This window comes from Solanum lycopersicum, chromosome 8 (genome assembly GCF_036512215.1).
Source record: "Solanum lycopersicum chromosome 8, SLM_r2.1".
Taxonomy (NCBI): Eukaryota; Viridiplantae; Streptophyta; class Magnoliopsida; order Solanales; family Solanaceae; genus Solanum; species Solanum lycopersicum.
Window position 1 is genome coordinate 62,727,334 of NC_090807.1, and position 27,923 is coordinate 62,755,256.

Here is a 27,923-nt window from a genome sequence, read left to right on the forward strand (position 1 = left end):
CCCTAAAATAATTAGGATATTTTAGTAAATTTATAAATTACAACACAATCAAACCAAACAATTAAAATCTTATTAAACAATAACAAACAATACAGTCTAACCAGACATTGTATCTACCATACAATACAGTACAATATAATACAATATATTATGAAATGATGGGCAACAATGATCTAAAAAAAATGTAACCGAAATTAACCAAAAAAAAAAACTAAAAAGAATTCTTTACAATGATTTTCTCCTATTTCTTTCTAGGAGATTGTCATTTTGATAATATTTTCGATGTTTATAAATATTTATTTACTAAAGACAAACTTCATTTTATAAGTTTTGAACAAATTATGCTTAAAAAAGAAGTGAACTTTGATGTGAAAGCAATACAAGATTAAAATATTAATTTCTTAAACCTAAGCCGTAGAGATTATTTAATAATTAATCATCCAATTCTCTGTGTTAACTTTAAAACTTTAAATTCTTATATGGTGAACCAAAATAATCATCATTAGAGGTAATCACATGTTACTTCAAGCTAATTAAGTTTCAACTAAATAATAATTCAAATTATGACAATTTTCACTTGATAATTACTAGATGACAACAATTCATTATCAATAAATATAATAATTAAGGACCATGTATATTTGACCATTGCACTATAAATTACATTAATTTTGATGAGCATCACTCTTTATCAATGGTAGCATAATTAGATGAACCAACTAAAAAGAATTATTACACTCCACTCGTCATTTTTTTAGTTGCTCTTTTGTTTTTTGATACATTATTGAAAAGTGACAATATAATGATTTAATGTACATTATATTGGTGGGAACCAATTTCCTTCCATTTTTGAAAATATCTTAGTTGTGTGTCTACTCAATTAGACTTGTCACAAATAGTACACACCATTATTGGTAGTTTGTCTTCTTACAAAAGAGTAATGCATTCGATTAACGGAGTCGGATTTAAAATATAAATTTATGATTTCAAAATTTAATATATGTTTGATTTATATATAATCAGTATTAAATGATAATTTTTATATAATATATTATAATGAGAACTGTTTAATATTATTAAATTCATATCATTAATTCTATCCGAACTCATAAAAACCGTCTTCCCCTACCATAAAAACAAAGTTTTGCAATTTAGCTTTGTCTTCAACAAGGAAAGACAATAAAGAAATGACTTGATGGTGAGGTAAATATGAAAATATTCTTTAATTTTTTTATATTTGATTGATAAAAAAAATGAAGTCACTTTTCTCCCTACTAAAAACACGCTAAGAGATATTATTAATAACAACTGAATGTCGTGTAATTAAGTCTCTTAAAAGACTGACTATAGTAGATTTTACTGATGATTAATATATTTATGATAATGTAAATAATTTATTTTTGAATTTAGTTGGATAAATTGATAATTACATGTTTAGGTTTAGTTCACACATTTATATATTTTTTCGTATTTAATATTATTTAACTTAGACTACAATATTGCTTTATTGTTTTTAATTTTTGTAAGAATGCTTTGGCATGTCTTTTCTAGTGTTTTTATTTTATTTTTTACTTGATCGGATGAAGTCTATCTAGTAGTCTCTCTACCTCCCGAAATAAGAAGAAAGTCTACTTCGATATTATTTATACTCATTATTGCTATAAATATTTCCCTATGTTCTTATTTCTTGATCCTATTATATGTTAGATGAAATTCTTTCTGTGCTTTTTTACTATGTTTCCACGATTAACTCATTCATAAAACATAATTATACATTCCATTAATTTTTATTGAGAAAAGTTGGGCAAAATGACCCAAAAAAGGGAAAATATTCATTAATTACGTTATTCCATCATGGAATGTGGACATGGGCTATAGTTACGTTGACAAAGTGAGATTAAATGGAAGCTATAATTATTATAACAAACACTTATTAACTCTTCAATAATGCACCTTTTATCAAGTTAGGTGCCTAATTAGTAATTACTAATTAGAGTAATTTTATTTTGAGTAAACTTTACCTATCAACCATTTTCATAATTTCATATCATGATAAATCTTATTCTGCTATAAAAGATATCAATACAATTGAGGAGAAACTTTAAACGTAAAGAAATTACTATCCTCAGTTCATCCATATGAAACGTAACTTCCTGATTTTTACAAATTACTTGTTATGCTCATTAGTTTGACATTACTGTTAAGAAAATGCTTATTTTTAGAAGCGTTTTTTAAACAACTTTTTAGAGAAAGAATTTTTTTAAAAATAATTGTGTTTGACAAATTTATTTGAAAAGTGAATTTGATAAGTAATTTTTGTTTGACTAATTTTTTTTAAAACGTGTTTTTGAGAGTCAAATTACGAAAAATGACAAGTACTAATGTACTTTTAATATTAAGCTTATTTTATAGAGAGAAACTATTTAAAACATCTAATACATTAACTTTAATTACATTTTCAATTTAAATATTTGACATATACAATTATACATATTCAAATTTTCAATCAATATTGTACATAGATAAATATTGTGATTTTTTTTTAAAAAAAAGGATTTTTTTTATTATTTATTACCTATTTATTTTTGAATTTAATCTTTGCTAATATTCTCCTCTTTTTTTTTTTTTGGAGATATAATACTCTTTTAAGTTTTAAAAATTCAAACTAATATAAAATAATACTTACATTAAGAAAAGAAAATTTTTTATTTGTTAATTTGTTGAGAGGGACGAAATCTTTAATTGTTAATTATCACTTTTGTAATCCTACAAAAATATTGTTGTTATTTTTATTTTTAATTTTGTAACATAGTACATAAAGTAATATATACAATATAATATATAAAATATAATATAAAACAAAAAAAGTAAAAATAAATTTTTTAATAAAAATCAGTCTTATGAGATATGTTGATTAATTAATAAGGAATATCATTGATAAATATGCATATACATAAGGGATATTTTTGTCTCAAAAAAATTAATTTGTTATTACTGCTTGTGCTTTTTTTAGAAAGCATAAATTTTTAGCGAGTTGGAAATCAAAATAAGCCACAAAAATATTAAAGTTACTAAAATAAGTCATTATTTTAGTAAGTAACTAAAATAAGTTTAGTGAAAGAAAAAGTTTCACTATATCCAATAATTTAAACGTTTTCTGTTAGTTTCATAACGTTTATTTTTAATATATAACGGAACTTTTTCTTACACTTTCTAAAGTGGAGTTTTTTCTTCCACTTTATAAAGTGGAACTTTTTATTCCATATTATAAAGTGGAACTTTTTATTCCACTTTATAAAGTGGAACTTTTTATTACTCTTTACAAGAAACATATTTTTTACGTCTTGAATAAGCTTTTTCAGTGTTGTCATATAAATTATATTTGATTTGATATGTCATTAAAACGGAATAAAATATTTCATTATGTATTTTAATTATTTTATTCTGAAAAATCTATTTAAAGACATTTATACATAGTCGATAGCACCTACAACATAAAGTCTTCTATATATTGTTCAATTCTATCTAAAAAAAATATCTTCACAAACACAATGCTAAATATCCAATAAATGTCCGATATCATAAATTTATTTCATCAATTTATAAATGAATGGGTATAAACAGTACGATTATAATTTGATTATAGCCGGAAAATACCCTACTTCATTTTTATCACATGGACAAGTAAATTTTGAAAAGTAAATTATATATAATGACGAATCGTTGACCGACTTTTTAAGGGTTCCAAATTACTATATAGATCAAATCAAGTCAACAATACTTGAAATCTATGTTAGGAAGGAGCCTAAGATTAGTCAACAACGTTCTCCTTTATTAGTCGATGTTCATCCCTAATTAGAAAATCATAATAGCATTGATGAATTTGCGATAACTCAATCTACTGATTTTCCTAAAATGACTCATTACAAAATACTCTTACCGACCGATATGATTTTGATTTAAACAAAACTATCAATGATAGTGATCGGTAATGCTCAATTATTATATTTCAATTATTGTTTGTTGATTTTGTCAATTATTTATTAATTTATATTATTTATTATTCTTATTATTGTATATTTGTAGCGGTTTACCTCAGCAAGATAGGGATATTGCTCCAAGTTATGGACTAAATAATTATTTTGGTTAGTCCTCACACTTTGAAATGATGGAAAATGTTGGGATATCCTCAAATTTTCATGTCTCGCCTACTTTTGACGCAGATGATTATCGCTATGTCTAACACTTATTTTTTTAAATGAAATTTTTTATGCAACCATCTTCAAAGTGATTTTTTTTTGGAAGCCATGAAAAGAAAAAGGAGAGAAGGTGAAGATGAAGATGAAGAGGTAACTTTTTATAAAGTGGAAGATTTTCTTCCACTTTATAAAGTGGAATAAAAAGTCAACTTTATAAAGTGGAAGAAAAAGTTCCGTTATATATTAAAAATAAACGTTATGGCAGTAACGGAAAACGTTTAGAAAATTAGATATAGTGAAATTTTTTCTTCCACTAAGCTTATTTTAGTTACTTACTAAAATAATGACTTACTTTAGTTATTTTTATATTTTTGTGATTTATTTTGGTTCCAACTCATTTTAAGCTTCTTACAACTTTTTCTGCTTCAATTCAAAAATAGTTTTAAGAAATTTTCAAACATTTAATTTTTCAAAGTAAGTATATTTTTTCTCATCAAAAAAATCATTCTGACCTTCCAACATTGATTGCCAAGCAGACTCTAAAATATATATACATTGTTATTTTTTATTCCATATTAATTGTTCACTATTAATTTAATACATAACTTATTAAATTTAATATTTTGAAAAATATATTAGATATTGAATAGTATCTAAATAATTAAAATTTGGTCAGAATTTTCAAAGTCTACAATATTCTTTTTATTTTAAAATAAATAGATTCTTTTCACTTTTAATTAAATATTACAGTTAAAAGGATAAAAAAAATTTAAAAGATAAAATAATATAGTGTAAAATATATAAATATAAACCAAATTTAATTAAATTTTCTGATGGAAAGAATATTTTAAAGATGACATAATATATATATTCGACCTTTAATTTGACTTTAAATTTTAACTTTCACCTCCAATTTTTCATAATGCTCAAATAAGCACTTTAACTATTCAATTTTTAAATAAATAAACAAATGAGTCCGACATGGCACAATACATGTAGGACACCACGTAGGACAAAAAATAACATGTAGGATGATATGTAGGATATTTGTTCAACTTTATACAAGTTAAAGTGTCTATTTATACACATCCAAAGTTGAAAGACATAATAAATATAATTTAAAATCAAGTTAAAGAGCATATTTATATATTATACCTTTGAAATGTACTGAGGGAGCAACAAGGATCTCACTGCATTTAATTCTTTTTTACCAGTTTTGAGGGAATGTTTTCGAAATCTTACTGAAACTTGATTGTTATGTCTAAAAAGTTTTATGAATGTATTCAATTATCTTTTCAAAAAGTATTTCTATGCACTTTATTTTTTTTTCTAAAAATAAAAAAAGTTGCTTCAAAACCCTTTCTTATGAACTTTTTCTGATCTTAGAAAGTATAAGCAAACAAACAATATCAGTATTTCTCATGAAGCTCCAAGAAATTATTTTTCAAAATTGATTATTTTCTTTTAGTCCATTAATAGAGCAATAAATGTAAGAAAATTTCAACGTATATCTTGCATATGAACTTTTATATTTATATACCTACAATTAAATGATATACATATATTTTCATTTTAGTTGTGACTCTTAACTTAAATTTATTGATTTGACATAATTAAGAAGTGACAATAAGTGGTTGTTAAATTATCTATATCTTCCATGAGTGTTATTTGTTTAAAATAATATCTGTTTTGATTATTATTTGAATTTTATTAGATCATAACATTATGTGCATATCATTTCTAATATTCAAATTATTTATATGTAACATTATGTAATGACATAGTATAATTTAATCCATCCAAATGAATATATTCTACAAAACAATCACTACTTAAAAATTACTATTTTCTCATTGAATTTTTAACTGAAAAAATGTTCAATAATTATTGTCACAAATATTTTTATTGAATCAATGATTGAGAAATAAACAAATAAATAATAGTGTATTGTTTTAACACTAAACAAACTTTTCAATATTTTATTAAAATCTATTTTCCTCCATAAATTTTTCTACTGAGTTAATTTTGGTGAAAAATGAATGAAAAAAAAATCATGATATAAATTTCTCATTGATTAAAAATTAAGAAAATTTCTTTTCCTAATAATGATCTAGCACGACACACAACAATATAAAACAATTTGTACAAAATGTAGCCCCGTTAACATTGTTATACGAATGAAAATAATTAGCCAATTTCTCAATATCTAATAATATCAAAATCTAAAAACTAATGTCAATAATTAATCTTCTTTATCCATTCTAACAAGGAATTGATTTTCCCAACCTAACTAATACTTTTATTATCTCAAAGAAAATATTAAGAAGTTTTTCTTTCTAAATTTCAATTTTCTCCGATAAATAAGTAATACTCTTGAATAATAATATTATTACTTGAGTATACTAAAATTAACTTTTTCTAACCGTTACAAATATTCTTTAGTATCCAAACTAGCTTAACCTCTAATTTGGTTAAGCGAGATATACTTATTTTAATTTATAATTTTTAATAGAACTTATAAGGATCGTTTAATATTGTAAGATATAATGAACTTATAAAGATTATGATTAACATGTAGGAAAAGATAAGACATGTCAAAATTAAAATTAAAAGTATTCTATTTTATTTTCTCAAATCTAAGAATATTTAAATTTCTCGTAAATTAAAATAATTTAATTCATAAAGTATATGATGTTTTGAATTTACGAAATTTAAATAGGAAAATGTATATAATAGCAAACTAATAGCCTAAAATAAATGGAGTAGCTACAGTTTAATTTAATTGTGCTCCATAGCAAACGTTTGCAAAAAATTGTTAGGCGCCTCTCTCCCAAAATCTCGCTCGCCACTCTCTTCCAATCTCTCGCTCGCTTCCTCACTTTTTATACAAACACAAGTGTATAAAAATTATTTCCAATTGTATAAAGCAGAGAAAATTATATAAATACATATATTTTTGTTTCCCTCTTCCAGATCTCGCTCGCCACTCTCACAAATCTCGCTCGCCACCCTCGCCTTTCTCACTTATACAAACAGAAGCGAAATGTATAAATTGCGTTTCTGTTTGTATAAAGTATGAGAAAATTGTATATATACATGCAAGTACATATATTTTCGTCCTATACACTTATAATTATACAATAATTGTACTCCCATGCTCAGTTTCTTTTGTATTTCTCTCTTTCTCGTTTTATACAATTTTCAAATTGTATCTAATTTATCTCTTTCTCATTTTATACAATTCGATTCAATTGTATATTCCTTGTCAAGTCTCTTTTGTCTTTCTCTCTTTCTGATTTCATACAAATTCAAATTGTATATAATCGTTCTATACACTTATAATAATACTAAATTGTTTTATACACTTCGTTTTTATACAGTTCTCTGCCCAAGTGTCTTTCTCTTTCTTGTATTATACACTTCGTTTTAAAACAATTTATTTCAACTGTATAATCTATGTTTACTATGAAACATAATTATGTAAATTTTACTATAAAATACGAATATAATTTTTTTATTTGCCATATATAAAAGTTGCCCATTTAAATGTACTGTTTAGACAAAATCCGCGAACTCTCCGCAACATTAGAAAACTCCTGAAATTTACAACGACCTCGTTTGTCAGATTAATATCAAAACAAAATAGCGGATAAATCGAGGAAAATATGTCCTTTTTATCTTTCAGTCCCACTCGAAACAGAGCGCGTAACTATTACTCTCGCCGACAAGTCACACCAAAATGTCCACACATCCCCAGAACGTTCTTGTTTCCACCGTACAAGCGATTGTCCTATACCTAATAATTACGCGTCATACTCACGCTCCATAAAATCGCGTGGAGTTAAATCCCATGTCAATTTTTTATATGTGTTTAATAATTGCTTTAATAAACTATATGTAATCTATATACTGGTAGTTTTTTTGTTTTAGTTGTTCACTGTTAACTTTATTTTTTAATATAATAAATATAATTTTTTTAAAAATATAATAAAATAATAACTATAATTAATAATAAGGATAAATTGAGAATTAAATGTAACATTATTTATTAATTTTATAAAGTAAACAAATATAATTGAACATTCAAAAATAATAAAGTAAGAAATTATTGTTAAGACTGAGGGATAATACTTGCCCTGTCTTCTTTACTTGTCGAATTTTAACTTTTTACTTTTAATGTTTAATAAATAAAAAAATAATATTTTATATCCTTAATTTATTTAAAGAGTTAGTGCTTTTGAAAAAGATAGAACATCTTAATCAATAGTAAATTGATCTTGAAATTATATCAACTAATGAAGGTAAAATGATAAATTTATTATGTTTATTATTTCTTTAATAGGTATGCTACGATAAAAATAGATAAATAACTAGGGACAAAAAAAATAATCTTGAATTTAGTTTAGATATATTCTTTCATTTAATTGTTATTTAAAATTTAATGTATATTATTTAAATTCATTATTAGATAATAATAAAAAATCTCATCGTGTATAATTAATGATATAATATGATTCCGTCTTTATTTTAATATTTTCTTCTTATTTTAACTCTACTTTCATAATATTTCTTTCCCAAATCTATTTTTTTTAATAGATTTATCAATTCATATATGTGATGTATAACATTATATAACATGAAAAACTATACAATTTAGCCATTATTATTTATTAAAATAATATAATATATAATTTAAAAAAAGATATATTTTTATGAAACAAATGTAACAATCATCATTCAAATAATAAATGAAGTGTAATAATAAAGACATAGTTTAGTGACATAAAAAACAAAAAATTAACAGAGTCCAGAGGTGGTGCTTACTGTTCTCTCTCTTCCTTCTTGCTTTCATCAAAAACTTTTTACAAAATTTAAGTGAGTTTGTTATGAGAGAGAGAGAGAGAGAGGAATCCAATTCTTTGTACAAAGACACCACCTTTTTGGGGTTTTTAGTACTGTAAAGAAGATTGCAGTCATAAGTGTATTTTGACAAGCTAAAGAAAGAAGAGGGAGAAAAAAAAAGCCTATTCTTCAAGCCATTGTTTTTTATTTGAGAAAGAGAATCTTAACTTAAGATATTCATAGTGGGAATCTTTGGGTTCTTTAAAAATTTTCAAAAATCATTCTTTGGTTTTCTTGAAAGGTAAACTCCTTTTTTTTTTTTGTTTCTCTCTTTGTACCACTGAACCCCTCAGCTAAAATTGACTGTTAATTTCTTTTATAAGTGTTGTATGGTGTTTCTTTTTTACATCTTGAGTACTTGTAATAGCATTTTCTTCATCACAATCAAGTTTCTTGTTATGGGTGGGGTGTAAATGTTTCAATTTCTACTGGCAAGTGTACTCTTTAACCAATTTTTTGTTGCTTGAAGAAATAATTTTGTTACATTTCAATATTTCTTTGCTAGGCTTTTAACATGTGGGGTAACTGGTCTGTTTCTTGGTTGCCCTTTTGAGGTAAATTTTTCTTGGAACTTTGGTTTTTTATAGTATTGTTCCTCAAAACCTTCTCTTTTACTCTCTGATTTTTGCATATGCCATCAGATTTATCCTCTAGGGTGGTGGCTAGACTTCTGTTAGTACTTATTTCTGTGTTTTTGTTTAGGTTCTGTATCAAAGTTCAAAACTTTGGTTCATGGTTTTTGATTTTTTCATTTTGTCTTCTTTTGCTTTAGTTAAGCTGCTTTAATTCTTTATAGCTGTAATTATTTGTGGGGTGTTCCCTTCTGGCTTCATCTTTAATGCTATGATTATCAATCTTTAATGGACCATATAGTGGGACCTTTGTTATATTTTACTGTGATTGTTTGCATTTCTACCTTGTCAATGATCTGAGTGTGTTTCTTGTTTGTTTTCTGTTTTCAATCTTTTCATTTCCATGCATTTACTGTTAAACCTTGATTTATAAGTTGAACATGAAGGATTCTTTTCTTCTGATTGCAGGAAAAATAAAAGAGGGATAGTTCATTAGCTAAAAAAATGGTTTCAAGGTCATATTCCAACTTACTAGATCTTATTTCTGATGATTCGCCAACATTTGGCCGAGGGGGTAGAAAGCTTTCGAGGGTAGCAACTGTGGCTGGGGTTTTATCTGAGCTTGATGATGAAAGTAGAAGTAATGCTTCTGATGCTCCATCATCAGTTACTCAAGAGAGGATGATAATTGTGGGGAATCAACTCCCTCTTAGAGCTCATAGGAGACAAGATGGTGAGGAAGGATGGAACTTTAGTTGGGATGAGGATTCCCTTCTTTTACAGCTCAAAGATGGTCTTGGAGAAGATGTAGAAGTGATTTATGTAGGCAGCCTTAAAGAAGAAATTGATCCGAGTCAACAAGATGATGTGGCTCAAACTTTGCTCGAAACGTTCAAATGTGTACCAGCTTTTATACCACCTGAGTTGTTCAGTAAATTCTATCATGGTTTCTGTAAACAGCATTTATGGCCTTTATTTCACTACATGCTTCCGCTATCTCCAGATCTTGGTGGCCGGTTTGATCGTTCGCTGTGGCAAGCTTATGTCTCGGTGAATAAAATCTTTGCAGACAAAGTAATGGAGGTCATTAATCCTGATGATGATTTTGTCTGGGTTCATGATTACCATTTGATGGTGTTACCAACATTCTTGAGAAAGAGGTTTAACAGAGTGAAGCTTGGTTTCTTCCTCCATAGCCCATTTCCATCGTCGGAGATATACCGAACTCTACCAGTAAGAGATGAGATTCTACGCGCACTGTTGAACTCTGACTTGATAGGCTTTCATACCTTTGATTATGCTAGACATTTCCTTTCTTGTTGTAGTAGAATGCTTGGCATTTCATATCAATCTAAACGAGGTTATATAGGATTAGAGTACTATGGCCGCACTGTTAGCATTAAGATTCTGCCAGTTGGAATACATATGGTTCAACTTCAATCAGTGCTGGACCTTCCCGAGACAGAGACCAGGGTTGCTGAGCTGCGAGATAAATTCCGCGGTCAGACAGTGTTACTTGGAGTTGATGACATGGATATATTCAAAGGAATAAGCTTGAAGCTTTTGGCCTTTGAGCTCCTGCTCTCTCAGCATCCAGATCAGAGGGGTAAATTGGTGTTGGTTCAAATTGCAAATCCTGCCAGAGGCCGAGGGAAAGATGTGCAGGAAGTCCAGGCTGAAACTTATGCAACTGTAAAGAGAATAAATCAGAAATTTGGAAGGACTGGATATGAACCAGTTATCCTGGTTGATAAGCCTCTTCAGTTCTACGAGCGTATTGCTTACTATGCTATCGCGGAGTGCTGTCTTGTTACTGCAGTAAGGGACGGAATGAATCTAATACCTTATGAATATGTTATATGCCGGCAAGGAACGGAGAAGCTGGATGCTACCTTGGGCTTGAACCCCACTGCACCAAAGAAGAGCATGTTGGTGGTTTCTGAGTTTATTGGTTGCTCTCCATCTCTCAGTGGTGCAATAAGGGTCAATCCATGGAATATTGATGCTGTTTCTGAAGCTATGGATTCTGCTTTAATTGTCTCTGAGGCAGAGAAGCAGATGCGGCATGAGAAGCACTATAGATATGTGTGCACTCATGATGTGGCATATTGGGCTCAGAGCTTTTTGCAAGATCTTGAAAGAGCATGTAGGGATCATGTGAGAAGGAGGTGTTGGGGTATTGGATTTGGCTTAGGATTCCGTGTGGTTGCTTTAGATCCTAGCTTCCGGAAACTGTCAGTTGAGCATATTGTATCAGCTTACAAAAGGACCAAGCACCGGGCAATCCTTTTGGATTATGATGGTACAATGACAGTCAGAAACTCTATCAGCAAGGGTCCAAATGCAGAGGTTATCAGTATCTTAAACAGCTTGTGCAGGGATCCAAAGAATATTGTTTTCATTGTTAGTGGAAAAGACACAAAGACTTTAACTCAGTGGTTTTCTTCGTGTGAAACACTAGGGCTTGCAGCAGAGCATGGCTATTTTGTGAGGTAAATATTTTATACCCTGGAATTATCTGTGTTGATTTCTACTGTTATCCCCAGAAGTGATAGATTATCAAGTTGATTTGTTTCATGGTTGTAAAATTGCTAATCACTAACAAAATCTCGAGACTTCGTGTGTGGGAAGTGTTCTCGCTGAAGTACAGAGTTTGCTTCAATTAGTCAAATAACTATTAAGCAGAAGAGTAGACGATAAGTATGCAAGATAGCAGAATTGATCAACACTTCAGGAGAAACCTGATAAGGAGGAGTTCTAACAATTTTTAGGAAACATTAACTCTGGTTCTAAATGCAGTCAGTAAACCGGAGGTAGATGACAGCTTGCTGTTCAAGTTTATCTGTGAGGCTAAATTCCACTTTCTCTATCTGTCTTTCTGCTACTAGTTGACTAGTAGATGGCATAGTTTTTCTGTTCCTTGTTTTGCTGGTGTATTACTTATCGTTGGTTCTTCATTCTTGTTTTCGCTTTCTTTTAGGCCTTAGGGTGGTCTCTGCCACCAGGGGAGAGGCACTGTGGTGTTTAAGATGTTTTAAGCTGACAAGTAACATACTGCAACTTTTATGCTTTATTTCTTATTTTGATATTTTCAGACAAATCATAATATCCCAGTTGCACTGGAAAAGATGAGGTCTAACAAAAATTAGATATTGATCGGTCCATGCCACTCTACCAAAATTAGGACTAATTGCTTTTTTCACGTCAGTTTGGTTGTGTCAAGCACCAGTTAATATTGAACTCTTCCACATGAGACATTTCAACTCCTTTTGGCACAAATTCATTGAGTTCAAACAGAGCTAGTCCTAACTACAAGAGCCAATTAAACTGTTCAATCTTCTCTGGTTGAGAGGTTGAACTAGAAGTATACTTACTACAGTACTGAGCATGCAAGGTTTGTTTCAGTGGGACCATCTACGGATATCTTTTATGGATGTCACTAACTTTAATCGTTCTCAAGGGATGGGGGACAACAGGATCAAAATTTTCTTGTCCATTTGACACACTTCAATTCAAGGAGTGCTGAATTTGCTGGTGTTTCAGATTTGATTTGATGACAGTAAAATTTCTAAAACTTAGTTAAACTTGGACTTGGCGCTTCTATGGTGGATGCTGTCAGAGTTTCGTTTTTGTAGCACCTTGATAGTCGTCATTTAGAGGGAAGAGCAACATATTAAAATCAACATTCTTTCCATAACTTAGGGCTTGCTTCTATAATGTGAAGATTTGTTCTTGGTGAAAACAGAAAACTGCCCGAGTGTATGTGTATTCTACTCCTAAGGGCAGACTCCTTCAATTTTTACAGATGTCTGTTTTCCGTCTATGCACACCGCACACAGTTTGTGGGGAAACTGGTCGGAGGAGTTTATTAGTGCTTTTCCTTAACTTTAACCGTCTCCACCTGCACTTGATGCTTGATGTTTTGTTTTCTTTATGAAGCTGAAACAATTCCTTTTCAGGCCAAATCACGATGCCAAATGGGAAACTTGTGTTGCAGTAGTAGATTTTTATTGGAAGCAGATTGCTGAGCCTGTAATGAGCCTCTACACAGAAACCACTGATGGTTCTTTCATAGATAGCAAGGAAAGCGCACTTGTTTGGAATTACCAATATGCAGATCCAGATTTTGGCTCATGTCAGGCAAAAGAGCTTCTAGATCACTTGGAAAGCGTTCTTGCAAATGAACCGGTTACCGTCAAGAGTGGCCAGAACATTGTAGAAGTGAAGCCTCAGGTGAGCAGTATGATGTCTTTTTTCACATTTCTCGCATGAAGCACTTCCACAATCATTGTATATATCGTGAAGACGTCTAAGAATCCTATTCATCCTAGTCTATACTATTTTGACCGTGTCTAAAAACTCTTCGATCGAGCCCATTGTTGTTACTCATTGCTTCAACTTCCATGATTCTCACATTTTACTGACCATAAAAATTGCTTACAGCCTCTAACTCAGCTAGTATTTTAAACCACTGTTATCAAGCATTTGATCTCTTACGGCAGATAACATGATAAAAATTTGTTTGTTGCTTCCTTGTGTAAAATTTTAGAAGTAAACCAACAAAACTGAACTTTAAGAATTGGTTCTATTATGAAACTTAATATATATGATAGCTTTGTAGTTTTTATTTGGACACTAATCACATATGGAGAATTTGGAGTTGTGTTTAGAGTTCAAACATGCTCTGCAAAAGAGTCAGCAACTCTATTTTAGAACTAAGCATGCTTTCTTAAAATAGCTTACACACTATAAATCCTGTTCATTAATAAAAGTACATTTATCATGTTAACTTTCTTTGGTTTCCTGAAGTCGGAAAATTAGAATCATATCTCTTTTTCTGATTCGAATTTCTCATCCTTGTTGTTTTCTTTGACTTCAATTTGATGGTTTACTTTTGCCATGAACGTTCATTTCAACCTCCTAGGGTGTCAGCAAAGGTCTTGTAGCAGCACGTCTCCTAGAAACAATGCAGAAGAAAGGAACGGTACCAGACTTCGTGCTCTGCATAGGGGATGATCGATCAGATGAGGATATGTTCGAGGTTATAATGGGTGCTGTCGCAAGTGCCTCACTTTCCCCCGTTGCTGAAGTGTTTGCTTGCACAGTTGGCCAGAAACCAAGCAAGGCCAGGTATTATTTGGAGGACACTACAGAGATTTTAAGAATGTTGCAGGGCCTGGCTTCTGCTTCTGAGAATTCTGCTAAACATGTTTCGATATCTCCTCAACGCGTAATCATTGACCGAGAATAGGCAAATGAATATCTGAAAAGGAAGAAAAAGAAACAAGATTTATAGAAGGCTTTTTTAAACAGTTGCTATAAGTGTATTGACTGTTTTTAATTAGTTAATTTTACTTTGGGATGTTGTTATAGTTGTCTCTTAGAAATATCAATTTTCTTATGTTTACCATTTGCTCTTAAGGTTGTTTGTTGTCCACTTCAACTTGAAATCTAAGCATAATTGTAAAAATAACTATTCATTTAGTGTATTTTCTAAGAGCATCTTTTGTTTTTACCTTACGAGAAAAGGGTCAAATGCCCCCTCAAGCTTTAGGCCATATTTCCAACTACACACTTAACTTTTGGGGGGGTTCTATTACCCCTCTGAACATTTTTTAAAAATATTGTTTCACCCTCAGACGCTGACGTGATCACATACGTGTACTCACCTCCGTATGACGCGAAGAACGCGATAAAATGTCCATGTGGAGTTTAAATAAGCCTCTCAATGGTAACTTTACTCTTTATTTAATCATACATTTTTTTTAATTATTTTTTTCACTTTGTTCTTCATCCACAATTGTCCTTTTTTCATCTTAAACAAAAACTCCCTTCTTTGTTCTTCATCCACCATTGTTCTTCATCAATCATTTTTTTCTTATTAGCAAACGTTTTCGTAACTTCTTCAACTACGATTGAAGTTAGGATTTCCAATTTTGTCAAATTTTAGCTTGATTTTCTTCTCAATTCGACAGATTGTTTTTTTTTTGTTATTAGGGTTAGTAATGTTTAACGTGAAATTGAATAAGATCAGACTCGATGCTCAAAATCATAGTAAGGTGCAAACATGAAAATTTGTTGCATATGCAGACTTCTTGGTTGAAGTCGAATCCCGATAGACGATTTTGGTCATGCCCCTACTATGGTGTATGTTACTTTTCTTCAGTTATTTGATTTTGTTTAACTGATGTGAATGTTAATAACGTAATATATTGTTTTTATTTTTTCAGTCGAACAAGTGTAATTTTTTTTGATAGAGAGATATAGAAGAAATCGATCCAAGATCCCAATTTATCTTTCCAAAATTGGTGAACAGAATTAAAGAGTTGGAAGATGAAGTTTGGAAGAGACAGATTCAAATCAATGAGCAACAAGTTCTGATTGATAATTTGACAAGAGAGAAGAGGTTCAAAAGAAGAAATTTGAAATGGTGTACGTTTGATTGAAAGGTCATTTCATGTATTTTTATTTGTGTTGCAGTTTTTTCATGAACAACCTATTTCAAAGTAGGGTTCATTCAAGTATTGAAGTAATTGATTTCCATAACGTATGTCAGTAGGTAGTAGTGAAAGGAGTTGAAACTCTATATTGATTGTCATATGTATTATGAGAAATTTTGCATATCAATATCATTAATCTTTTCAATTGTAAAACATGTCTTTAGTAGACATAACACCATTTTTAAGAGTGTCTATATTAGTGTCTATACTACGACAAATAAGGATAAGCATAACACAATTTGTAAGAGAAACGACCTTCAATAGACATAATCGATTGTAAAACAGGCCACACATAATGTCAAATTACAATAAAAGCTCAAAACAAAAACATAATTTGATGTTCAATACTAGTACATCATCATTCAAAATGGGAAATGTTTTCTTGCCTACTTAAAACAATACTGCAATATCATTACTTCCTAGATTGGATTGGTTGAACTACTTCCGCTTGATTTTCTCTGTTCCCTTCTCATTTGTTGAAGTTTTCTTGTTGTGATTGCTGCTTTTTCATTCCATTTCAACTAGGGTGCAGTACTTGGTTTGTAACCAATATCACCAGTAACATCAACAAATTTTGTCACCTTTGTTAAACCAGTAGAGAAGATCTTACAACTTGACATCCCAGGCTGTATTCAAAGTATGAAATAATACTGACTGAATTTATAGTTAAACACTAAAAAATAGTATAACTGAATCAATAGAAAACACTTACATTAAGAGCTTTGAATCCATCTTCAGCTTGAAACACACCTATTTGAATCACTGCTTGCCTTTTGTATGAGGTTGTGTTTTTCCTACCCCTTCCTCTTCCTTTGTTACTATTATCAGGCGATGGACATGTAGAAGGTGCACTAGGGAGAAAAGAAAAAGAAACAAAATCCCTAATCGAACACTATTAATCAAACACTAATAAACAAAACCCCTAATACTACGACACACATATCAAAATGACATTTGAATGCCCAGTTCAACAAAATCATAATAAACATTAAAATAACACTATCATCAAAACTAAAATAAAATATCAATATAATATTTAGTTGATAAAAAATAATCCTAATAAACATTAAATGACTCAAATAAATTACAAACTATAGCACACCAGCCAAAATAACATTTGAATACGCAGAAAAAATAAAACTTTAATCGAACACTAACATCAGAATAGTATTCAACTAGTAAAGATCTAACATTTTTCTCAGAAGGAATCGCAAGTAAGCTTTCCGATTCAACAATGGCTACTCAACGCGACTGGAAGAACAAAGAAGAAAAAAGAAAGAAGAAAGGGGTTTTCTTTGGTTTTGGAGGGAAAGAAGACTTTTGTCAAAAGGTAAAGGTAAAGATGTCACACGTGTCAATTTTTTCAAGTCTTGTAAAGTCGTGGGATCCATGATTATACACGTGTATAACATGTGTATACAAATAATTTTTATAAATCAGGTACATGTTACCACGTCAGCGTCTGAGGATGAAATAATATATAAAAAAATGTTCAGGGAGGTAATAAGACCCCCACAAAGTTACGTGTGTAGTTAGAAATATGACCAAAGCTTGTGGGGTCATTTGACCTTTTTCTCTTTACTTTATTGATCATATTGAAGTTAATCAGTCTCTTATTTAGTTCCTTTTACTCTTTTCTAGCACTATCAACCTAGGGGTGTTCATGTGTCTATTTTTTAAACCAATTAAATTGGTTTATCAAATGTTGGATTTAAAGAAAACTAATTAAGTCATTTTTTATAATTGTTTTAATTTTTGTTAGTTTTGTCTATTAGAAATTGATATTCTTTTATGCTGTTTTAGTTTTTAGAGGTATTTTTAGTAGCTAAGTCGGTTGATCATCTTAACTTTTATTTTGTTGATGATAGTTTGTTGCTATTACAACAGTTCTTTGCCAAGTGTGGCACCATAGTATTTTAAAGGTCGAATTCATAAGCAAATTTTAAACTTGTTGGGTCTTTCCCTTTAGGTACCTAAAATACGTCATATTCCTATTGGATCATTGAACCATCTATAAGTTGTTCCTTTAAAAACTGTTGACTAATTTTGATCGGCATTTTTATTGTAAATGCCTTCAATTGTGTTCGTATTGTAATGATTTTGATTGAAGGAATGGAGACAAACTGTGTGTTAGTCTCATATGTTTTCTAATGTGTTCAAATAACATGAAGTAAACCACAATTATTCTCGAATAATTTTACTAATAATTGGACAAATGAGTTTTCGAACAATATATGTATCCTTTATCAGTACTCCTCACAAAATCTGGTTCCACATCAGTCAACAGTGTTTAAAAGAAACACATTATAAGTGGTTCAATTATTCAATAGGAAAATAACATAGTTAAGATACCTGAGGAAAAAAATTCAACAAAAAATTCTCTCTCTATATACTGACGAATGAGGTGAAAAAATTATTGAAATGAAGAAATAACCTATGTTGCCCTTTGGGGCCGCCTACGATCACTTCTTATGGGCTCATTCAGAATAATATCTAATATCAAATCAGAATTAACTAAGATAGAAATAAAATGTTAAATTAATTTTATTTTTTATGTCAAAATAATAGCTATGAATAGTAATAAACTTTCGGAAAAGAGTAGAAGATTAACAGCCCTTGGCTCTAACAAAAATGTGAATAAGCAATAAATTTTGAAAAAAAGAAAGGAAGAGGGGGAAAAAAAAATATTTATTGAACAACATTAAAACTAGGGTTCACGTTACCTGAAATTATACTAAAATAAAGTGCCACTTTTTTTCCTCTAAAGTCCAATTTCTTTCTTCTTCTTCTTACAACCCCCAAGTTCTTCCCTTTACGCTTATTAAGCCAAAGAAATTTTTGCTTTCTTCTGTCTGTAATTCAATGGCAAAGAAATCCAAAGATAAGAAGAAACAACAACAACCATACAATGAAACCTCAAATTCTTCAGATATTTTCAATACCCTTTTTGGAGCAACCCCAGCAGATTCCAACATTGCTTCACTCTTTTCTGACGAAAATCCATTTAAAAGAAAGCCTAATGATAATCCAACAGCTACCGAAGAGCCTAAATTAGGTGTTGTAGAAGTTTCTATTGAGAATCAAACTGATGGGGTTTCTGGGAATAATGATTCTGGTAGTGCAGAGCTTAAGAAGAGGAAGAAAAAGGATAAAAAAGTAAACTTGGATTCTGGGTCTGTAGCTGAAGAAGTTAATGAGGAAGAAGGGGGGAAATCGAAAAGGGTTGCTTTATCTGGGGTTGAGGAATCAAATGGTGTAGTTTCTGATTCTGGGAGGAAGAAGAAGGCTAAAAATGTAATTTTGGGTTTGGAATCTGTAGGTGAAGGAGTTAAGGAATCAAATGATGGAGTTTCTAATTCTGGGAACCTGGAAAAGTCGGGTTTAGAGTCGAAGAAAGATAAGAAGAAGAAGAGGAAAAGGGATGAGATTGAGGCGGAGTATGAGGCGAAGCGATATGGGGTGGTTGCGGTGGAGGATGTGGAGAAAGGGATTGGAGAAATGGTGGTAGGGGAAAAGAGGAAGAAGATGGATAATCCAGAGGATATGATGGTCTCAAATGAGGGATTTGATGATGAGAGTAAACTTTTAAGGACAATTTTTGTTGGGAATTTGCCTTTGAAGATCAAGAAGAAGGCTTTACTGAAGGAGTTTGGGAGTTTTGGAGAGATAGAATCAGTGAGGATTCGGTCCATTCCGGTAGCCGATGTGAGTGTTAGCTATTTATTCTTTGCATTAATGTGGTTTACATGTTAAGTATTATGTCTACTTATTTTCACCTTAGAACCTATTTTTGATTTGAAATGTCCTTTTTCTCAGAGTGCAACTCCAAGGAAGGCTGCTATCATTAAGCAAAAACTCAATGATAATGCGGACAGGTTAGATAAACACATAGCAATTGAACTGTATTATGTTTTTTCTCAATAGTTAAATGTACCCCAATAGAGTGGAATGGGTACTGAGGATTAATGTAGGTGACCCCAACTAATTTATATTGAGGCGTCGTTGATTGATTGTTGATGATGCTTCTCATAATTATAGTCCAGTAAGTTGTACTATGATATCAAAGTTGCTTGATCATGCATATGGTACGATAGAGACATCCTTTCTTTTCTTGTAACGGGGATGGGAGATAAAACTTTCTTGTTCATAAACTGTTGGTTCTTTGAATTCATTGTTATGTCAGTATATTTCTTTATATCTGATTTCCTATTGTATGATAAGGTTGTTTGGTTGTAATTGCAGTGTTAATGCTTATGTTGTTTTTAAATCAGAGGAATCTGCCCAGGCATCTTTGGCTCATAATATGGCAGTGGTAAGCTTCTCTTAGAGTTGATTCATTTGCATATTCTTCTGAAGATAACTCATTTTCGGGAGTCCGATAGTTGCGATATTTGATTGTAGTTATCTATATAGGTTGGAGAAAGACATATCAGAGTTGACAGAGCATGTCCACCACGTAAGAAGATGAAGGGAGAAAATAGTGCTCTGTATGACAACAAAAGGACTCTTTTTGTGGGCAACCTTCCATTTGATGTGAAGGTTCGTTACCTGAGGGGAATGCTTGTTACTGTTCTAATCAGCCTTTTTCTTTCTGTATCCAACAATGATTTTGGTCACTTACTTGCAGGATGAAGAAATTTATCAGCTGTTCTCTGGTATGAAAGAATTTGGATCGAGCATTGAGGCTGTTCGGGTGATCAGAGATCCCAATACTCTCCTAGGAAAAGGAATTGCGTATGTTTTGTTCAAAACGAGGGTATATACTATCAACTTCTCTTGTTTTTCAAATTTATAATGGCATTACTATTTCTTTTCTTACATCATACTCGCTTGAAGTGATTCATAGTGAATAGTTGGCACTTTGATTTTGGAGACGAACTAGAACTATATCCCTTTTATGTTTGCTTTAACAACCACCTGGGTCCTCTGAATGATGAACACAGTATATAATATAACCTACTGGTTTGGAAGCAAGGCTTAGTTGATTGATTGCTTTACACCTCATCTTAGATTAAGAAAAAACTCATTTTGTTTCACCTGGGAAAAGAGAGACGAGTCTTGGTCTATCTAGTTTCTTCACTTTAGATTGTTTTAGCAATTTTGTAGGAATTTAAGATTTGTGCTGTGTGCTTCATTATATAGACTACTATTTTAGCTATTGTTGGCATGCATTTCCACCTTAAATTGGAAGATCAAATTTTAATTTGAGATCAGTTTCTTGCTTTTATTTATAGCTTTTCATAGACAAGGGTATTTGTGGTCATTGGTGCTAATCAAAAAGGCCACTTTACTTTTTGAGGTTTATTCATTTCTTCCTTTTGTCCTAGAAGATTCAATTAGCTTTTCCTTGGCTTACTTGGTGGACTTTATGGATGAAATTACATGGGTGCATTAGCTGCTTTAATTTTTCTTTTTTTTTGGGACAAGGATATCTTTTCAATTATTAAGTTATAAAAGTTGTCTTTTCAATTGTTACTCTTCTCCTGCCGTGTAACTGAGGCAGCAGTCCCTATTTCATAATCTAAATCTAGACTTAAACTGGTATTGGTTTTATCTCTGTTTTCATCAAGTAATTCTACCTTGTACTTGTCATCTTTGTTTAGTTGCACTGTTCGTCCCAATTTATGTGGCACTTTTCACTTCTTGAGAGCCAGTTTGACTAGTCTTTGAAGCTAAATTGGAGTAGATCAACTTAATATTTGATAATTAAACTTGAGATAATAAAAAAATATATGAAAACTACTAAAAGTTGCAAATTCTTTCCATGCCAATATGATTAAAAAATACATTATAAAATGTTGGTCAAAGGTTACATAGTTTGAATCTCGACAAGCAAAAAGTGCCACGTAAATTAAGACGCATGAAGTATTTATTTATTTTGATAAGGGCACTTATCCTCTTTATTCTTGTAAAACTAGAACAACTAAATAGGAGACCTACTGACTGACCCTAACCACCTTTTTCCTTTGCTTTGCACACAAGCACTAAAGGTTGTAGTTTTCTTGATCTTTAACAATATGTAGAAAGCAAATTCAACCTCTGAAAATTTTGAGCCAATTTCCTTAGGACAGGAAGAAAATGAGTTGAGGTTCAAGGAAAATGGAATTCTTTCTTTCAAACTAGCAAAACTAATGGATACATTTTCTTGAGCAATTATCCCTTGTCTCCCTCCGAACTGACAGAAAGTGTGCTGACAGGCAGGATAAATAGCAAATCATAAACCTTTCTTCTCCTCTTTTCAATAAATTAGACCAGAGTTTGTAAGGTAGTGACAAATTTTCCACATTAATGAGAAAAACTTCTTGCTTAGTGCTGCCACCTGCATTAGGAGGAGATGAGAGAAGAAAGGTCCCATTTATGTTGATCTTCCAGCAGTAGACAGTAAATTTTCTCTTCGAAGTGGATGACGCGTAATCAACCTTATGATGGGATTTTTTAGTAATCTAGCTTTCCTTCCTCAGTCGTGTTGATTGAAGGCAGTTGCCCAAATAAACAGATATGTAATCTGATGGTCTTTTACAAATGGTTGGAATATAATATTTGATATGTGCATCATTCTGTCTATATGGTTTTTCCTTGGACAAAGTAATACTTTTGTTGCAAAACACCTTAGAAGGAATAATAAAATTACCTACAGAAAGATTTGAAGGAATAATAAATTGAAACAACGGTTCGGTTTCTAGGACTCTTTTTTCTTTTCTAATACTATAGAGAAGTTGAAGTTAACTTTTTTGCAAGGATGAGAGAGTCAGTAAGTTTATATCCTAGTAGCTGAACTCGAAAGATAAGTTGTTCCTTATATATTTACTTGGGTTTGCAGGAGGCTGCGAACACTATTTCTAGAAAGCGTAACTTGAAATTACGAGATCGCGAGCTGAGAGTGTCTCATTCTAAAGCAGATTCTACTCCATCTAAGAGGAAAAGTTTATCAACCGAAGACAGATTTAGGTCCCCAGCAAAGAAGTTTGCAGCAGATTCAGCTAGACCAGGCAGTAGTAGCTATAAGGCTACAGCAAAGTCTGACATGTCCTATCAGGGCGTGAAGGCAAGCAAATCTGGTGTCCAGAAAAAAACTCAATCCAGGATGAGCGACCGGGGAAAGTTGAAACCTAAAGCACAGTTATCGACAAAGCCAAAAGAGCGCATAGGAAAGAGACCATCTGTTGCTGCCCGAAAAGCAAAAGAACTCAAGGCTGCTGCCTCTGGCTTGAAACAAATGGGAACAAAACGGAAGATGGACAACCGAACACCTGACACTGCAGGCAGAAAGAAGAAATTTAGAAAATCTTAGGTCATACATTCTCAACAATGTTATACATGAAAGTGTTCATTCATATGTTCACTTTTCAGGATTATAGTTCTCTGTTTCATCTTTAAGAATTAAATCGTGTACTACTCCCTCTTTAATCAAGATTTAGTGGATTACGTTTATTTTTTCTGTTTGTATGCCCGATTATACTTGATCGTTGTATGGACGGATAATTTCCATGGCGCGATATATTGCGGATCATCTCCTTGACATTGTATTTTTATCTACAATGTATTCTTGGATCCTATATCCTTTTTCTCTTCTAGCTGGTGAGTTCTTATATTGATTTCTCAACTCATAATGGCATTTGAGCTTATGGTGCTTAGCTTTAAGCCAAATTTGACTTTTCTATCCCTTTGAGATGGTGGTATTTCCCTGACAAGCATTAACGTGAGATACGAGATACTCCGTACATTGGGTTGCCCCCACCACACAACTGATCTTGAAACCTGAAATTGTTGCTCTCTACGTTTTGCTCATTTTTCTCCCATGCAAAGCTCTCTTTCAAAAACACCAGAAAAGGTCTAATTGCACTAAAAACTAGCATATCCAATCAAGCTGTTTAAGATTTTAGGCTTTTGGCTCTCTAACTCTTCATTTATTTAAGACAAAATACATAAATATGACCCTTAACTTGGCGTCAGTTGGCTTGTATAAAATTGACATGTAGACACGCGTGTCCTACATGACATGATACACGTAGGACATGAATTTTCCATGTGGGGTGTCATGTCGGATAAATGTGTCAACTTGTTCAATTTTATACATGTTTAAATGCTTACTTGTGCATATCTAAAGTTAAGGGTCATATAGTTGTCCACTAACATCAAGTTAAGGGTCGAGTCAAGTTAAGAGTCATTTTTATGTATTATGCCTTTATTTAAATATGAAACTAAGGGAAAGGGAACAGATGAGAGAAATGAATCCAATAGCATGCCAAATAAACTATTACAGAATCATGACTGGAGTTTACATATCAATATAATGACATCACATTTTTTCTCCTTTTTTTTCTTCTGTTGCTGTTGCAACTTATAGCTAAACAAATGCTTCAGGAATAAATTCATAACTTTCTGCGGCTGAGACTTGAGCACCATGCAACTGTCTAACGCTAATCTGTACAGATAATGAAGTCATGCCGAGGAAGATTTATGGTTGTCTAAGCACTTCACAATGCTTTCTGATGATGCTTGAGCTCTGTATTAGTTCTTGTTTCCAATCAATGTTGGGGTAATAGATACAAGGCCGATAAGGAAAAGAGTAGCTATAGAATGCATGTCATAGAGATCACCCACTGACTGCAATTCACCAAGAGTTATTCCAGCCTGCATTGTAATCCTTGGTTAGCAGAAATAAACTAATGTTGTAAAATATTGTAAACTCCTGGCTTGTAGACTAGTGCCCGAATTTTCAGCAAATAGGCTATTTGACTACTATCCTAGCTCATGTTCACACAATGAGTTCATTAAATCAGGCAATAAACTCTGCTGTCATCCTTATCTAATGTTTATTTACACAACCAGATGAACTCAAATACAAGTAAAAGATCAGTCTATTCATATATTTAAGATGTTCAACTTTTGAAATCGATTTGGTGAACCTCGTTCCCCAACTCCCCTTGCCAGGAGTTGGTGAGTCTACTTCCTCTTTACATGATAAATCTAAAATGGTTTTGTAAGTAATTTTATTCCAAGGCTACAAAAAACATGGACCAGAAACCATAGTTGGCTAAAACAAAATATGTTCCCAAATTCTTAGTCATTGGCAATTAACATAAAAGATGAATAAAGGGTATACATACCCTGACAGTGACATAAGCAGCTGGAATAATCCCAATGACAGTTGCAAAGAAGAATGTATGGTAAGGTACATCCACTATTGGTGAAGCAACATTGATAAATGTGTTTGGCAGTGTCGGTGTAACTCTCAAGAAAAGCATGTAATTAAGCAGCCCTTTTCGCCTTTTGGCGACCTGATAGATCAGAGAGATTTTAATGCAACAGTAGCATATCAGGAAAGCAGAAAATGATGACTGAGTTGTGCGTTGAAAATCACCTGGTCACGAAAGAAAGTTAATTTATCAGGCCATAGCGAGAACACAAGGGGCCGCCCAATCAGTTTGGATAGGAAATAGCAAGATGATGCACCAGCAGTAGCGGTGAATACGACCAGTGCTACACCTCTGAAGACTCCAAAGAGAGACCCAGCAAGAAGTGACATGAAAACTGTTCCTGGGATCATAAATGTCTGCATAAAGATGTAAACTACACAGTATCCGACAAGGACCTGAACAGTATAGTCACTGGTATAGCTCTCCAGGTGATCCCTACAAAACATTTGAAACGATTCATGGTATAAAATCAAAATTCAATTCATATTCTAAAAAGATGCTGAAGCACATACAAGTGTCTTATATGGAAATTAGTATGAAATAAGATGAAAGAAATATTCATGTGATGTCATCTTCAACAATAAGGACCGAAGTTTAGAAATGCAGACTTGCATGCATGTTCAAATACAAGTGCAGTATTTAGCATCAACATAATGCCAAATGTTCAACTACAGGCGCTACTTTTGTAGATATATACGTATGTGCTTGCACAAATACACTTTAGCATTTTTAAGTGCACAATTCAAAGCCAGGATATCTTTGGGATATCACCAACAAGTTTAGAGAACAAACTTTATCTTCTCACCCCCTTGTTTAATCAGTTCCTTGGTCAAGTCCTCCACTCATGCAATGCGCGTACATATGAATTCACTGCTTTCTTTTATTTGTTATATTACACATGTTACATCTAAGAATCTGTTCTAACCACCATTCATTGGGATTTACTTATGACTCTCATCAATTAGCAGGCAACTGCGAGACTTTTACTCCCGAAGTCCTTGGAACTAGTAAATGCTTGTAAAGTCGGATTATATATAACCCCTCACACTCATCCCCCTCAAGTTCATTCCAATACGACACAAGTGAACAACCAAGGGATAGCGTGCAGCCTACCCTCACTGATATTTAATTTCCCTAACATAACGTTGAATTATAAACAGCTCCCACATCCAGCCTCACAGTCAATTGCTACTCATCCCACCATTTAGTGGAATACACGAGATTATAAACATTCTACTTTGATCCATGAAATGCTAAAAGGCTAAGTTTTCCGTCCTCCTTTCCTTCAGAAAATCTGTTCACTCTTGGGAAATAAATAGTGTATACTTCACCTCCATCTAGATTCTCTTCTATGCTAATAGATTTACAGATGCTTATGGCATAGTCAAGTTGCCAACCACCTGAGTACCTTAATAATGTCACTCATAGATCAGCAAATCCGCACATTTGAAGTCTTATCAAGGATTTTTCCTGCAAGAAATCCGTGATTTGAACCAGGCTGATCAACTTCCCAAATGGTCACCACCAGGCAGCAGGCACCAAAGAAGGACAAGAAAGAATAACAAGGCTTACAAAAATGAATGAATTGGATGTAATTGTTAAGATTTCCTCTTGCAGAAATCTTTCACCGCCATTAGAGACCTTATCAAAGGTATCTTTTTTACAACTCTATTAATTGTCCATACCACTTCTATTCCCCAGTAAACAAATTATGTACTTTGTTCATTAAAAGTCTGCTTTTTTTCAGTTTTCTGGTTTTGGGCTTTTAAAAAAGACACCATTTTTGCATTTCCATCATCTCACAAAGCCAAAATAAACATGTTCAGAGGCAATTAATTAGAATTTTTTTTTTTAAAAAAAAAACTCATAAAATTACCTGAGTATTTGAAGATCTTCAAGATTTCTAGGAAGCTTGAGGAAGCTATAATCCGAAGCAGGCATGGTGAGATAAACACAACCAAGACCCAATGCATAACCCAAAACGACACTAACAGCTACACCAATCTCCCAAAACGACAAAGGAAACTTAGCAGATTTCGATTCATTTACAATAACACCACTGCCCACTTCCCCTTGCGTTTCACATTTCAATGAATCAGCTAAAGCCGCCATGGATGAACATGTTCCAACTTCTCCCTCCATCTTTTTACAACAAAAAATCTCACAAACCCAACAAATTTCTTGAACCAAATTGAAAAGAAAACAACAACAAAAAAAAACTACAACAGAAAACAGAGCAGAGAAAGGAAATTGAATTTTGAGGGGTTTTTTGTTTGCTCTTTCTTCAATCCCCTTCTTCCCCTCTTTCCCTCTCTATCTCTATCTCTGTTTGCTAAAAAAAAGTTCCCTTTTCTCTTTGTCTTTCTCAAATCAATTTATGGAGGAAGATAAAGCATATTCCTTCATTCTCTGAATGAAACCAAAAAAGTTTAAGGGGAAATTGAGACAATTTGAAACTTTTAAGGGGTCATTATGCAATTAAAGAAAGTTTTTAGAGAAAAGAAATGATTGACGTACGTTTACTTTCGACTCGTTAAACGTTTTAATCGT

The 27,923-nt window shown here is 31.9% G+C and overlaps 3 protein-coding genes and 1 long non-coding RNA gene across 6 annotated transcripts; 2 read left to right on the top strand and 2 right to left on the bottom strand.

The window, feature by feature from the left end:
- Window positions 1–8,931: 8,931 nt before the first annotated feature.
- On the top strand, window positions 8,932–15,175 carry LOC101250326 (alpha,alpha-trehalose-phosphate synthase [UDP-forming] 5). Of its 3 annotated transcripts, XM_010327261.4 has the most exons (5): window positions 8,969–9,342; window positions 9,607–9,655; window positions 10,142–12,165; window positions 13,633–13,906; window positions 14,598–15,175. In XM_010327261.4, exons 3-5 carry the CDS (start codon window positions 10,178–10,180, stop codon window positions 14,922–14,924), a joined length of 2,589 nt encoding a protein of 862 aa, XP_010325563.2. In that variant the 5' UTR covers window positions 8,969–9,342; window positions 9,607–9,655; window positions 10,142–10,177; the 3' UTR covers window positions 14,925–15,175. The 3 variants fall into 3 exon arrangements, 2 of the variants coding, with proteins under 2 accessions (XP_004245918.2, XP_010325563.2); XM_004245870.5 differs by lacking the exon at window positions 9,607–9,655 and having other exon boundaries at window positions 8,932–9,342; XR_011211306.1 differs by lacking the exons at window positions 9,607–9,655; window positions 13,633–13,906; window positions 14,598–15,175 and adding an exon at window positions 12,654–12,714 and having other exon boundaries at window positions 8,935–9,342; window positions 10,142–12,517.
- A 1,236-nt stretch (window positions 15,176–16,411) lies between these two features.
- On the bottom strand, window positions 16,412–19,037 carry LOC109120954 (uncharacterized). Its single transcript, XR_002028368.3, has 3 exons — window positions 18,897–19,037; window positions 16,886–17,024; window positions 16,412–16,799 (listed from the first exon to the last, which is right to left on the bottom strand). It is a non-coding gene; the product is annotated as an uncharacterized lncRNA (long non-coding RNA).
- On the top strand, window positions 18,829–23,604 carry LOC101252314 (nucleolar protein 12). Its single transcript, XM_004245876.5, has 6 exons — window positions 18,829–19,878; window positions 19,990–20,048; window positions 20,416–20,485; window positions 20,587–20,712; window positions 20,801–20,929; window positions 22,994–23,604. Exons 1-6 carry the CDS (start codon window positions 19,036–19,038, stop codon window positions 23,462–23,464), a joined length of 1,698 nt encoding a protein of 565 aa, XP_004245924.1. The 5' UTR covers window positions 18,829–19,035; the 3' UTR covers window positions 23,465–23,604.
- A 789-nt stretch (window positions 23,605–24,393) lies between these two features.
- Window positions 24,394–27,921, bottom strand: LOC101263342 (uncharacterized membrane protein At4g09580). The gene is made up of 4 exons (XM_004245915.5): window positions 27,250–27,921; window positions 25,538–25,808; window positions 25,284–25,454; window positions 24,394–24,807 (listed from the first exon to the last, which is right to left on the bottom strand). Exons 1-4 carry the CDS (start codon window positions 27,513–27,515, stop codon window positions 24,685–24,687), a joined length of 831 nt encoding a protein of 276 aa, XP_004245963.1. The 5' UTR covers window positions 27,516–27,921; the 3' UTR covers window positions 24,394–24,684.
- Between the last annotated feature and the right edge of the window lie 2 nt (window positions 27,922–27,923).

Coding starts and splice junctions, on each gene's coding strand:
- LOC101250326 (XM_004245870.5), top strand. CDS start 10,178: ATGGTTTCAAGGTCATATTCCAACTTACTAGATCTTATTTCTGATGAT. Junction 12,166..13,632: donor GAGCATGGCTATTTTGTGAG/GTAAATATTTTA, acceptor ATTCCTTTTCAG/GCCAAATCACGATGCCAAAT. Junction 13,907..14,597: donor TTGTAGAAGTGAAGCCTCAG/GTGAGCAGTATG, acceptor TCAACCTCCTAG/GGTGTCAGCAAAGGTCTTGT.
- LOC101252314 (XM_004245876.5), top strand. CDS start 19,036: ATGGCAAAGAAATCCAAAGATAAGAAGAAACAACAACAACCATACAAT. Junction 20,713..20,800: donor ACCTTCCATTTGATGTGAAG/GTTCGTTACCTG, acceptor ACTTACTTGCAG/GATGAAGAAATTTATCAGCT. Junction 20,930..22,993: donor ATGTTTTGTTCAAAACGAGG/GTATATACTATC, acceptor TTGGGTTTGCAG/GAGGCTGCGAACACTATTTC.
- LOC101263342 (XM_004245915.5), bottom strand. CDS start 27,515: ATGGAGGGAGAAGTTGGAACATGTTCATCCATGGCGGCTTTAGCTGAT. Junction 25,809..27,249: donor GAAGATCTTCAAATACTCAG/GTAATTTTATGA, acceptor AATGTTTTGTAG/GGATCACCTGGAGAGCTATA. Junction 24,808..25,283: donor CTGCTTATGTCACTGTCAGG/GTATGTATACCC, acceptor ATTACAATGCAG/GCTGGAATAACTCTTGGTGA.